Source organism: Ictidomys tridecemlineatus, chromosome 1, assembly GCF_052094955.1.
Source record: "Ictidomys tridecemlineatus isolate mIctTri1 chromosome 1, mIctTri1.hap1, whole genome shotgun sequence".
NCBI classification, from domain to species: Eukaryota; Metazoa; Chordata; class Mammalia; order Rodentia; family Sciuridae; genus Ictidomys; species Ictidomys tridecemlineatus.
In genome coordinates this window covers 161,230,244-161,242,659 of record NC_135477.1, presented here as the reverse complement: position 1 = coordinate 161,242,659, position 12,416 = coordinate 161,230,244, and the positions used below count along the sequence as shown (strand labels likewise).

The following is a 12,416-nucleotide window of genomic DNA, read 5'->3' as shown; positions in this document are numbered from 1 at the left end:
CCGGTATGCTCCAGCATCATCCTGCAGTAACTCAACTGTGTGTGGCCATTGTAGCCTTCTGCCAAGTGCCAGACACACCCTTCCAGAGGAAATTCCGCAGATTCAGACCTGTCAGAGTTGCTTCTCTGCAGGTTCACAGGCAGGGGACGAGCTGGACTCCCAGGGGCCTGGAAGTAGGTCTGTTCTCTGCATCGTGCCAGTCCCTTGTTTAAGAGGGCCCTCTGGCTGAGCAGAGTGGCTCTGCACACCAGGAACAGTTGCCTTTGTGAGTTTGATTTTAGGAAGCCTTAGGAGAAAACTAGACCTGTAGACGGCAGTGGCAGTGTTTCATGGAACTTAACTGCTGTCCTTTCATTTCCACTGGAATCGACTTCTCTATTCTCACAGGAGTGTGCCAAGAACTTAACAAGCTCCTTCTCTGCTCTTCACTGAGGATCTTACTGGGGGAGAAGAACCCAATAATTTGTCTGCCCAGATACTGAGAAAATTCATATTCTCAGATGGTGAAGATACATTTGGATGTGTCTGGACAAATGGCTTCCTAATGAGGCAAATTTAATGGAAACTTAATATCTTATCAAGAAGAAAAAAAGCACTCAACTAGTATTAGCACCTTCTTTTGCTATTTTAATCCTAAAAAAGAGAACTTAGTGTAGTTTCTTAAGGCTTATTTAAGGAATTATGTTTTATTATCCCAAATAAGACGAGTGTGCAGTGATCTATGTTGAGTAGGGTGAATGGAAATAGACAAACTCCAAATTAGGGAAAAGGTGAGAAATAGGGTATAAGAAACCAGTGTGTTGCCAGGGTGCAGCACCCCAGGTCAGATGATGGCTGTGGGCTGTCAAGTCTACTGTCAGGCTTTGTATGAGGCATTTCAAGGGCACCTGAAACAGCAATATGCACATTAAAGATAGCAAAGAAATAGAAAACTTAAACAACAACAACAACAAAAAAAAAACATAGACAGGGAGTCCTGGCCCTCTCTTAGCTTTCTGATATCATTTTTTTTTATAAAATATATACATATATTTTAGTTGTAGATGAATACAATACCTTTACTTTGTTTATTTGGTGCTAGGGATCGAACCCAGTACCTCACACATGCTAGGCAAGCGCTCTACCACTGAGCCACAACCCCAGCCCCCTGATATCATTTTAATCTGAAAGTTTTATGTGACCCTGAGGAGCAGGGTCCCAGAAGACAGAATGAATTTTTTACTAGTCCTTCTAAGGGACTAAGAAGTAACTGAATTTGGAGAAATTTAATTTGAAATTTGGAGAAAAACAGAAATGAGAGATTTTGTTTCCTAGTGTTATAGACAGTTCATATAGTAAAGCATTTTAAGGGGGAAAATTGAAAAACTTACATACAAATCCTCAAAGAAATTTTTTTTAAAGAGAGAGAGAATTTTAATATTTATTTTTTAGTTATCGGCAGACACAACATCTTTGTATGAGGATCGAACCCGGGCTGCACGTATGCCAGGCGAACGCGCTACCAGTTGAGCCACATCCCCAGACCCTCAAAGAGATTTTTTAAAATATTCTAATAACATAACAAAGAGCTCTTGAAAAATAACCATAAAAGATAAAAGTTGTGCCAGGTACATTGGCATATGCGGGGAATCCCAGCAGTTTGGGAGGTTGAGGCAGGAGGATCACAAGGGTGAGGCCAGGCCTATTTCAAAAAAAAAAAAAAAGGACTGGAGATGTAACTCAGTGGTAGAGAGGCCCTGGGCTCAATCTTTAGTACTGCATATAACAAATAAATAATTTATGTTGCTACTACTAAAAAAATTACTGATCTAGAACTGAGGTCAGCAAACTAATACATGCAGGTCAGTCTAAGCTGCTGCTGCTTATTACAGATGAATTTTGCTGGATCATAGCTGCATTCTTGTGTTTGTGTGTTATCTTAGCTGATTTCATCCTATAGCGGAAGAGTTGAGTCAGAGCAATGATGGAGTCTTCATTGACCTGCAAGCTTAAAATGTTTACCCTCTGGTCTTAAAGAAAAAGTTTGTGGATTCCTGAGGGGATCAAGTTATTTTCCAAAACAAATCATAAAGAGAAAAGCAACTAGGATAATTACACACACACACAGAAACACACACACACACACATAAGACAGAACACATGGAGCAAAAAAGAAATGTAATAGCATAAAACTCAAAAGATTCAGAAAATGTGTATTCAGATAGAGATGGGCCACCATGTGCTATGCAGAATTACTGGAAGTAAACCCAACAAACTTGAAGATGTCACAATATCATTGCTGAACTCTGAGGAGAAGAATAAATATTTCAGAGGAAAAGCGTCAAGCTTCTTTGGGGCTTCTAATAATAAAAACTAGAGGATAGTAAACAGCACATAATAGCTTCTACAATTAATGTGTGAACTCTCTCCACTTTTGTGAGTTTGTAGACAATCATGTTCTGACCCAGAGGAGCTATTACATGGGACTGTCTTGATGAAATTTTAGAATTATTAGGATCCTGCCGACATTTCAATAAGTTGTGGACATGAAAATACTGTGTTCAACAGCAGCCTAACCCAGTATGTTAGTAACTTGCCTTAGTGTTGAGGCAAACTGCAGTCTTGCAAACATTATACTCTTGGAAGTCAGTTGGGATAAGTGGTGACCAGCAGTGCCAGCAAGCCCCTCCCAATTAGAGTGCGGTATCTGAGGCATCAAGGAAAGCTTGGATCTGATCTAAGAGAACCATCTCTAGAAAGATAGCTTGTCAGTGAAACACAGCAGCAGGATAAGAAAATGTCTCTAATGAGAGTGAGTGGGGATGTTGGTGGGAGAAGGACAGCAATTGGAGGCTGTTCATAGAGAAACAAGGTCAAGAACCATGTAAGAAGTGGTTGTCAACAATTAACGACAGTCATTAAACCCCAGCCTCATTTGAGTTTCCCTCTGGGCCAGAACAGACCAGAAAACTGAATGGACTGACTCCCAACCCCAAGACAGCTGAATGATACAATCACTTTAGTGGGGAAAGGTAGCTGGGCATAATTCTCTAATAGCCATCAAAGTTTTGTTTGTGATGAAAGCTAGGAAATTAAGTTTAAAGTCAGTGTTGTGTGCAAATCATGTATTCTTTGCTAACAGTAATGATGACTGATGAAAATTTTACATTTTGTCACATTTTTTTAAAATGTATTTTAAACTGATACTTTAAAAATGTAAAAATTAAGCATGTTGATGGGGTAACAGTTAATGTTGGATACATGTATACATTGCCTGATGTTTAATCAGATTAAATATTTATCTCCTCAAATTTTTATCATTTTTTTTAAAGAGAGAGTGAGAGGAGGGAGGGGGGGAGAGAGAGAGAGAGAGAGAGAGAGAATTTTTAATATTTATTTTTTTAGTTCTCAGCGGACACAACATCTTTGTTGGTATGTGGTGCTGAGGATCAAATCCGGGCCGCACGCATGCCAGGCAATCGAGCTACTGCTTGAGCCACATCCCCAGCCCCTTTATCATTTCTTTATGGTGAAATCTTTCAAAATCCTTTCTTCTACCTGTGCTAGGTATGGAACCCAGGGCGTCAGGCATGCCAGGCAAGCATGAGTTCACCCCTAGCCCTCTTTGGGCTTTTTGATCTCATTTTTTTAAAGAATCAAATTTAAAGCCAGGCACAATGGTGCATGCCTGTAAACACAGCAGCTTGGAAGCCTGAGACAAGAGGATCGTGAGTTCAGAGCTATCCTCTGTAATTTAACGAGGCCCTAAGCAACTCCACAAGACTGTGTCTCTAAATAAAATATAAAAAAGGGCTGGGGATGTGACTCAGTGGTTAAGTGCCTCTTAGTTCAATCCCCAGTCAAAAAAAAAAAAAAAAAGTATTATGATTGGGGTTTGGGGCTTTTTTTTTTTTTTTTTTTTAAAGAGAATTTTTAATATTTTTTTTTAGTTCTCAGCGGACACAACATCTTTTGTTGGTATGTGGTGCTGAGGATTGAACCCGGGTCGCACGCATACCAGGCGAGCGCACTACCGCTTGAGCCACATCCCCAGCCCGGTTTTGGGCTGTTTTGAGATGCACTTCCCCCAATCTGTTTTACAGCTCCTGCACATTGCCCATCTGTCATGAAAAAAAGAAAACATGTAATGTAGTTATGGATGGAATGGCCCAAAGTTCAAAATAATAACCCATTATTTTGCTTTACGTGTGTGTGTGTGTGTGTGTGTGTGTACTAGGGATTTAATAAGAAGTAATTATGGTCATCTAAGTTAGGTGTTTTTGTGTTGTAGAAAAATTTATGATATTACTAAGCAAAGTCATTTACCATAGTCTAAGAATCTGTCATAAGCTTCTTTTTAGTAAGATCATTTTCTCAATACATTGTTTCCCATATTGTTTTAGAAAAGACGACGACGAATTGACCGAAGCATGATTGGAGAGCCAACCAACTTCGTACACACTGCTCATGTAGGATCAGGAGACCTGTTCAGTGGGATGAATTCAGTAAGTATGTTGGTAGAATGTGCACACAGGGCCTTGGGACATGGTCATGTGATAGATTCATACCCTCCCCCCCCCCCCTTTTAGGGGATGGGTGGATATAGATACTCAGAATTAAACCGAGGAACACTTTACCACTAAGCGACATCTCCACATTCTTTTTATTTTTTGAGACAGGATCTCACTAAGTTGCCTGGCCTCAAGCTTGCAGTCCGTCTGCCTCAGCCTCCTGAGCCTCAGCCTCCATAGCCATGCACCACCACCATGCCTGGCTTTATTCTTCAGTTTTGTTTTGTTTTGTTTTTTCTTTTGGGTACCAGAGACTGAACTCAGGGGAACTCGACTGAGCCACATCCCCAGCCCTATTTTATATTTTATTAGAGACAGGGCTCACTGAGTTGCTTAGCACCTCACTAAATTGCTGAAGGTGGGTTTGAATTTGTGATCCTCCTGCTTTAACCTCCCAAGCTGCTGGGATTTCAGGCGTGCACCACTGTGCCTGGCCTTATTCTTCAGAAAAAAACAGAATGCAGGGACAATACCAAATGAGGGTTGTTATCAGGCTCAGCCTTCCCTAGGTCTAATGCCCTCTTTTCCCTGTGTCTAAAGTAAACAGGAGTCTAGGTGATTTCTGAGTGTTCAGATTGAAAGTCAGAAAGACTTTTATAAAATCAGAATTATGATTCATCATATTCTGACTCACTAGACAGCACTAACAAAAGACTTAACCAAAGAACAGGGACTTTTACAATAGGTGGATGGATATCCTGGATACAGCAGACCTTTTTGTGACTTCAGTTACTAGGTAAGCAAAGGAATGACATTTGTAGCTTCCTGAAAAGGAAGTAACTTATTTGTTTTAAATCTGTAGGAAAAGTACTTTGTTTCACTTTTCTGCTTTTATAGAAATATAAGTGTGTCAGTATTGCTGTCAAAAGTGTCAGTGGGGCCTAGGGATTCAGCTCAGTGGGTAGAGTGCTTGCTTGCCTCACATGCACAAAGCCCTGGGTTCTATCCCCAGCACCCAAAAAAAAAAAAAAAAAAGTGTCATTGGCTTTATTTCCTGGATTGACATATTGACATGGAGTTTAAAAAAAAAAAAAACACCATGGAGCGAAAACCTATTACTTTGATTAATATGGTTATTTTTTTTTTAAATTTATTTTTTAGTTGTAGTTGGACACAATACCTTTGTTTTGTTTATTTTTATGTGGTGCTGAGGTTCGAACCCAGGGCCTCGAATGCGCCAGGCAAGTGCTCTACTGCTGAGCCACAACCCCAGCCCTAATATGGTTATTAATATATAATTATGTATCCATGTGTACAGAATGAGTGATTTTAGATTTATTATATGAGGGCTGGGAATTTATCTCAGTTGCTAGAGTGCTTGCCTAGCATTCACAAGGCCCTGAGTTAAATCCCCAGCACCACCACCAAAAAAAAATAAATAAAATAAAAGATTTTTGGGCTGGGGATACAGCTCATTTGGTAGAGTACTTGCCTTACATGTACAAGGCCCTGGTTTAATCCTCAGCCCCCCTCTCCCCCCAAAAAAGATTTATTACATGATGAATCTTAATTCTTAATTTATTATCAACAGATGTCTTCTTAGCTACATCAGTCTTTAAAAAAAAAATCTAACTATAAACTGGGGATGATTGTGCCCACCTGTAATCCTAATGGCTCAGGAGGAATAGGATCCCAAGTTCAAAGCCAGCCTCAGCAACTTAGTGAGACCTTGACTCAAAAAATACAAAGGGCTGAAGATGTAGTTCAGTGGTTAAACACCCTTGGGTTCAATCCCTGGTATCCACCCCCCAATATAACTAGAGGAGGAATTAAATTATAGTTTATGATATTTTGTTAACCTTTTAAATCTTGCCTCTGCACATTTCAGAATTTTCTTTTAAGATTTCTTTGAGTGAAAATTATGTTGTAGATACACAACTCTTCTGCTTGTCATAAACTTAGGTGGAATTTTAGGATTACACTGGGGGCTAGATGTCCCATCTTCTTAGCCCAAGATGAGGATAAGGTGGACATCAGCTATTGCACAGGTTTTAACCTACAGGGTCAGATCACTGGGATTTCCTTTTTTCTTTTCTTAACATATATTAACAGACAATTTAGTAGATTTCACTATGATATTTCTATACATGCACAAAATCTTACATTAACATGTCACCTTTCCTTCTGTGCTTTTTCTCTGGGACTTTTTATCAAGTGTGTCAGCTCTTTAGAACCAAATTTGTCTTCCAAAGGCTTTTTGTAGTTATCTGTGAGTTTGTCGTCGCCAAAGTGATGCCACCTCCACAGAACGTTGAGTTCTTGTGGTCAGAAAGATAAGTCAGCCAGTTTCTTAAAAGTATCAGTGATAGTTCTTAAAATAAAACATTTTTAAAAAGGACTGGAGATGTGACTCAATGGTAAAGTACCCCTGCAGTCAATCCTTGGTACCAAAAAATAAATTTAAAAAATAGGGGCTGGGATGTGGCTCAAGCGGTAGCGCGCTCGCCTGGCATGCATGCGGCCCAGGTTCGATCCTCAGCACCACATACCAACACATGTCCGCCGAGAACTAAAAAATAAATATTAAAAAAAAAATTCTCTCTCTCTCTCTCTCTCTCTCTCTCTCACTCTCTCTCCTCTCTCACTCTCTCTTTAAAAAAAAAAAAAAGTAAAATATAAGATACAGTTACACAACACATCACACATAAAACGTATAATATAAAGTTTAAAAATAGGACTAGAGGGTTTTGTTTATACTTTTACCTAAATTTGCTATTTGAATAATGTGAATACAGATACTGCAGTAATACCTTATTATGTGGTATCATTAGAGTAATATATTCAAATTAGTAAAAATTTTCCAGATCAATAAAAATGCATCCATTTAGGGCTGGGATTGTGGGTCAGTGGTAGAGTGCATGCCTAGCACATTCGAGGTCCTGGGTTCGAACCTCAGCACCACATAAAAATAAATAAAACAAAGGTATTGTGTTCAACTAAAAAATAAATATTAAAAAAATATATTCATTTAACACAGAGTTTATTATTTAAATCCTTTGGATCTAAACAAGATGTGTCTTTTATATATTACTATTCTCTTCTATTAACATATTCTAAACCTTACTCCAAAAACATTCAGGAAAGTCTTTCTTAAACATAATAAATTCAGGATCATGCTTTATGTTACAGTAAGTGCTCAGGAAGCACTTGGTAAATAGGTTAATGAAGAACAGTGGCCCTGTTTCCTCCCCTTCCCCTAGATCTTGGCAGTGGGAATGGCCCTTTGAGCTGATTTCATGATACTTGATGAGACTCAGTGTTTTGACCCTTCACTGCATGGCTATCGCCTTCAAATCTTATTGTGTTTTTTCTTCCAGTAGCCTGACCTGATTTTCTAATTCTCTGCTTCCAAAATATTTCTGATTTATATGAATGAAAATGATATAAACTAGCCAGATATGGTGGTGCACATGCTTGTAATCTCAGCTACTTTGGAGACTGAAGTAGGACAATGTTAAGTTTAAGGCCAACCTGAGTAACTAAGAAAAATGGGGGCAGGGACTGAAGATGTAGCTCAGTGGTAGAGTACCACTGGGTTTCATTCATCCCCAGTACCACCAAAATAAATAAATAAAGTGCTTCACAGTTTGCAAAAGACTCTGTATGTGTGTGTGTGTGCGTGTGTGTGTATGTATGTATGTGTGTGTATTACAACAAAGTAAGAAAATATTCCTGTGTTTGTATATTTTAGTTTATGATATTTTGTTAGCTCCATTCAGAACCAGATGCAGTCCAAGGGAGGGTATGGAGGTGGTATGTCTGCCAATATGCAGTCTATCAGAAAATAGCCTTGAAATGTGGTTAGGAGAGATTATGATCTTAACCACTGTATAGATATGAAGCCATATATTCTAAGAAGATAGTTTGTCCAGTTATAAGATTAATAAATAAACTTATCTTTGAATTCCTAGATTCTCTGTCAGACTATATATTAAGACCATACATTTTGCACATAGACTTGAAGATTTATCTCTGGCTGGTCCAGTTTCATTCATGCTTATTTTCTTGCTTCAGAGTCTGGTCTAAGAAGTGGTCATGTATCTGAGGTGTCTTCAAGTGAAGAAACTACTTTTTAAATGTTACCAAGCACCTTGTGCATTACTAAGCTGACATTTCTTTAAAAATTATTTAAACTGGGAAATAGAGAAACTAAAGTAGAAGAAGTTATCACAAAAAAAAAAAGGCTCTCAATTACAAGCCTCACCATTTGTCCTTATAATCAGAAGATATTGACGTTCACCAGAAAAAAATTTTTTTTTTCCTCTATAAAAGTGTCCTTCTGACAAAAGCAGCCCAGCTAACATGTTGGGAAAACAGTGGTTTCATTGTTGCACTGGACACCTGGTTTCTTACTTCTGTCTTTTTTGTCTCGCAGGTTAGCTCCATTCAGAACCAGATGCAGTCCAAGGGAGGGTACGGAGGTGGTATGTCTGCCAATGTGCAGATGCAGCTTGTGGACACGAAGGCGGGATAGCCCTGGGTCCTTCCCCAGTGAGTACTCAGAGCTGGGGGGCCACAGGCTGATGTGGCAACAACAGCCTTGCTTTAAGCCTCGGGTTAAAAATATGGGTCTTGTTCTTTATTATTTTTCTTCAACTGCAAACTTAGAAAAGCAAAAATAATTTCTTCAGCTAAAAGTTTAAAGGGATGGGCATAGACAGTTATTGTATTTTGAATATAAGTTTTGGGTGTTGTTTTCCTTATGAAGAATTTTAAATGCTTTAAAACATCAAAGTTGGGGAGGAAGCTTTTGCCTGAGATTCTGGTGACAAGATGCGGCTTCTTGTGTCCTTACATAAAAATGAAACTGTCATTTTGAATATTGATACTGTAGGTATCATGATAATCTCATGAGTAGTGCAGTAATCTTATATTTAACTTAATTGTTTATGAATCATTCATAAGCTTTCAAATTAAAAAGACTATGACGACTAAGAAGGGTGAACCTTGAAAATATAAAAATAATTTGAATTTTTCTTTTGGTTTTATAGGTCATTGTGAATTTCTATATTTTTCTGTCTACTATAATTTTTTTTGTCTTGTGATTGCATTTATTTTATTTTTAATTACAAAAAAGAAGTGCGATGGCATCTTATTCACCCTCTGTGATTACTCCAGTGAGATGTTGCTGTTCTGCTCTGAAGAAGATACTGTCAAGCGGATCCCGCCTTTTCTCCGCTGGCGTGCATGCCTTTGGACTCGTGGACTGAGTTCTTTGGATCGTAGCTGAATTTTCAACGTTTAATCAATGTGGATCTGATCTTAGCATGATTTTTATTTGTTTTCGTGAATGCTAGCACCATTTTGTAATTTTTTCCATTGTAGACGTTTTCTTTCCACCTCCAACCCCCTCTGCCTTATGATTTCACTGGTAAACAAAGATCTGCTATTGCTAACTTGTCACTATGTGTGTATATTTTGGAAGATGTGAGACACACAAGCACAATGGTCATTTTTGTTTGTTTGAAACTTCAGCAGAATAGGTCTCTGCATGCTTTATGGAGTTGCTTTGATGAGAGCCCACGGGATGCCAGAGTTAACGTTTCCTTGCTGCCATGGGCTAATGATACTGCTGCTATTAGATGGCGTTCAGCTGTGGCACCAAGTCACATCAGTTTCACAGAAAAAAAAGATAACTTCGTAGCTTATTTTAGAAGTAGGACTTTTTGGCCTATTTGATTAGAATTGCAATAAGAAAAACTTGCATTCATAAGGCATTCTTTCTGTTGTAAATGTTTGGTATATTTATTTTGAGAGCAAGGCCCTGTGGTTTTGAGGAGGGGTGGGTCTGCATCTGGATGCTGGATCAGAGCTCTCATCCAGTCTGAGTGAGTTGCTCCATCCCATTAGCTGTTCATTCTTTGTGCACTTGTTTTCATTTCATGTTTAATATTTTGGCATCCAGTTGTTTCTGCTAGCAGCATGTTGAACTTACGGCCTGTGCTACTAATAGCAGAGCACCAGAGTCATTGGACTTTCTGTGTTCTGCATATTTTGGGGGCCTTGGGTGTTGCCAAGAGCAACACACTGACCTGGTGGAGTCACTGCTGATGAAGGCAGCCTATATGGTGGCTTTTTATGGTATTGGTAAGAAGCCTTTGCTCAGGTTCCAAAATGTGTTTATCTTTTATAAATTGTGTATTTCAAATATTTCCTCTTCCCAATTATAGCAGTGGCAGTGGTTTGTGTTATTAGAATGTTTAAATCCTATGTCCAATTTAGGCTGAACTACCTTGGTAGGATTAATATTTCATGCAGCAGAAGGGGGCTTAATTAAAAATTCAGCTGTAAGGAATTAGTCCACTGCACAGAGGAACGGTTACCACTTTCTTTTCTAACTTCATTTATCCCTTTTCCCTTACCTTGGTCCCAGGTTCTTGTGAAACAGGAAACTAAAGACATGTTAGATTTATGTAGGCAAAACAACATGAAAGCATGTCTCCCCTAATTGTTCTAAATTTAATTTACCCAATAGAGTAGAACACCAGAGTGCTTGATTCTTGTGTTTTGCAATTTTGAGCCTTCTTAGGTGTCAGTCTCAAGCACAGCATCTGTTGAGGTTTCATTAGTGAAGATCAAATTCTGGAACTTGCCTGGGTCCCACTGTCATTTTCCTCAGTCAGAGTTGGGTTCCTGCCAGGAACACTGCTGTGGGCAAGCCCTGTAAGAAGGATTGCAGTTTTTTGGCATTATCAGCATGGATTCATTTTAGCTTTTAAAATTAGTAGTTAACTCCTAGAATGATGCAGGGAGCCACTGTCCCTTTTATCCAACTCATGATTTTATTTTATTCTATTCTATTGCTCTCTTTTCTTGCTCCAAAACCAGTGAGCGTTGGAGTCTATCTCCAGGGTAAGCCAAAGGCTGGGCTCTTCAGCCTCTAACTGTCCTACAGCTGCCGCTGACCTCACAGGCACAGTAATTACACTGTACACAAGAGCACATGCCAGGAGTGCCTGGGAAGGTGCCAATAAAATCAAGAAATAAAAGTTACAAAGATATTAACTTTGGACATAAATATTTTATGGAGGCTTAGAATATTTGAGAGGAGAGAGGCGATATTCCCACCTGCGTTAATGGGATTTGAAGCCTTGGGAGGTCATTTGTTCTCCTTAGGAACATCTCATTTTTAAACTGAAGTTAGTTGAATAAGTAGGATTTTTGTACTCCAAATTCATTATGCTGTTAATACTTTGCTTAAATATATGCTAACAGCTGTTAAGGGAAACCAGATGAAGATTTGATCACGTGCGTCTTATTAGTAGTGATCTGCATTCTGTAGAAGAGGTACTTCCCTCGACGTAGGCATGAAGCGGTGCCAAGAAGCAGAGTGAGGATGCCGACTGCAGGGACCTGGGCTCGGCATTCGGAGGGCAGCATAGTCAGTGGGCCGGAGAGCCCTTTGTGAGTACACGAGCCTTCACTGTCATTAAATTATAGCAGTTTCATTATAGAGAATAAGTTTGCCTTGATTTTGTTTAAGATAACTTCTGCTCAGCACCCAGAAGATAAAATTGACATATTTTTATAATATAAGCATACTTTTTTTGTACATTGTGTTCATTCTTAAATAAAGTGAGTTCAGTGTTGGCTTGTAGATAATAAAAAGAAAGTATTGATTTTGATTCAATAAATGTTTTCTTTCACTCCTGATTTTTCCATTTCATTCCAGGAATTGTTGGACACTTAGGACACCTTTCTAGCATTCTTGTGTTTTCAGTGGTATAACTCGTATGCAAAAACAGTTCATCATTTTTTGCTTCAAAAGAGGATTTAAAATTGTCTGTGATTTTTAACTTCAAACTTTACTATATAATTTAACCTATGCCTACTCAGAATGAAACTTAGGACTTCATCTATATATAT

At 38.7% G+C, this 12,416-nt stretch overlaps 1 protein-coding gene across 1 annotated transcript in view; it reads left to right on the top strand.

The window, feature by feature from the left end:
* Cdc42se2 (CDC42 small effector 2) overlaps positions 1 to 12,196 on the top strand; it is an 86,417-nt gene extending 74,221 nt beyond the window's left edge. Inside the window, exons 4-6 of the mRNA XM_078051152.1 lie at positions 4,383 to 4,484; positions 8,926 to 9,041; positions 9,542 to 12,196. Coding sequence (XP_077907278.1) covers positions 4,383 to 4,484; positions 8,926 to 9,024 — 201 coding nt within the window. The 3' untranslated portion in view covers positions 9,025 to 9,041; positions 9,542 to 12,196. The remainder of the gene's footprint in view (positions 1 to 4,382; positions 4,485 to 8,925; positions 9,042 to 9,541) is intronic.
* The last annotated feature ends 220 nt before the right edge of the window (positions 12,197 to 12,416 follow it).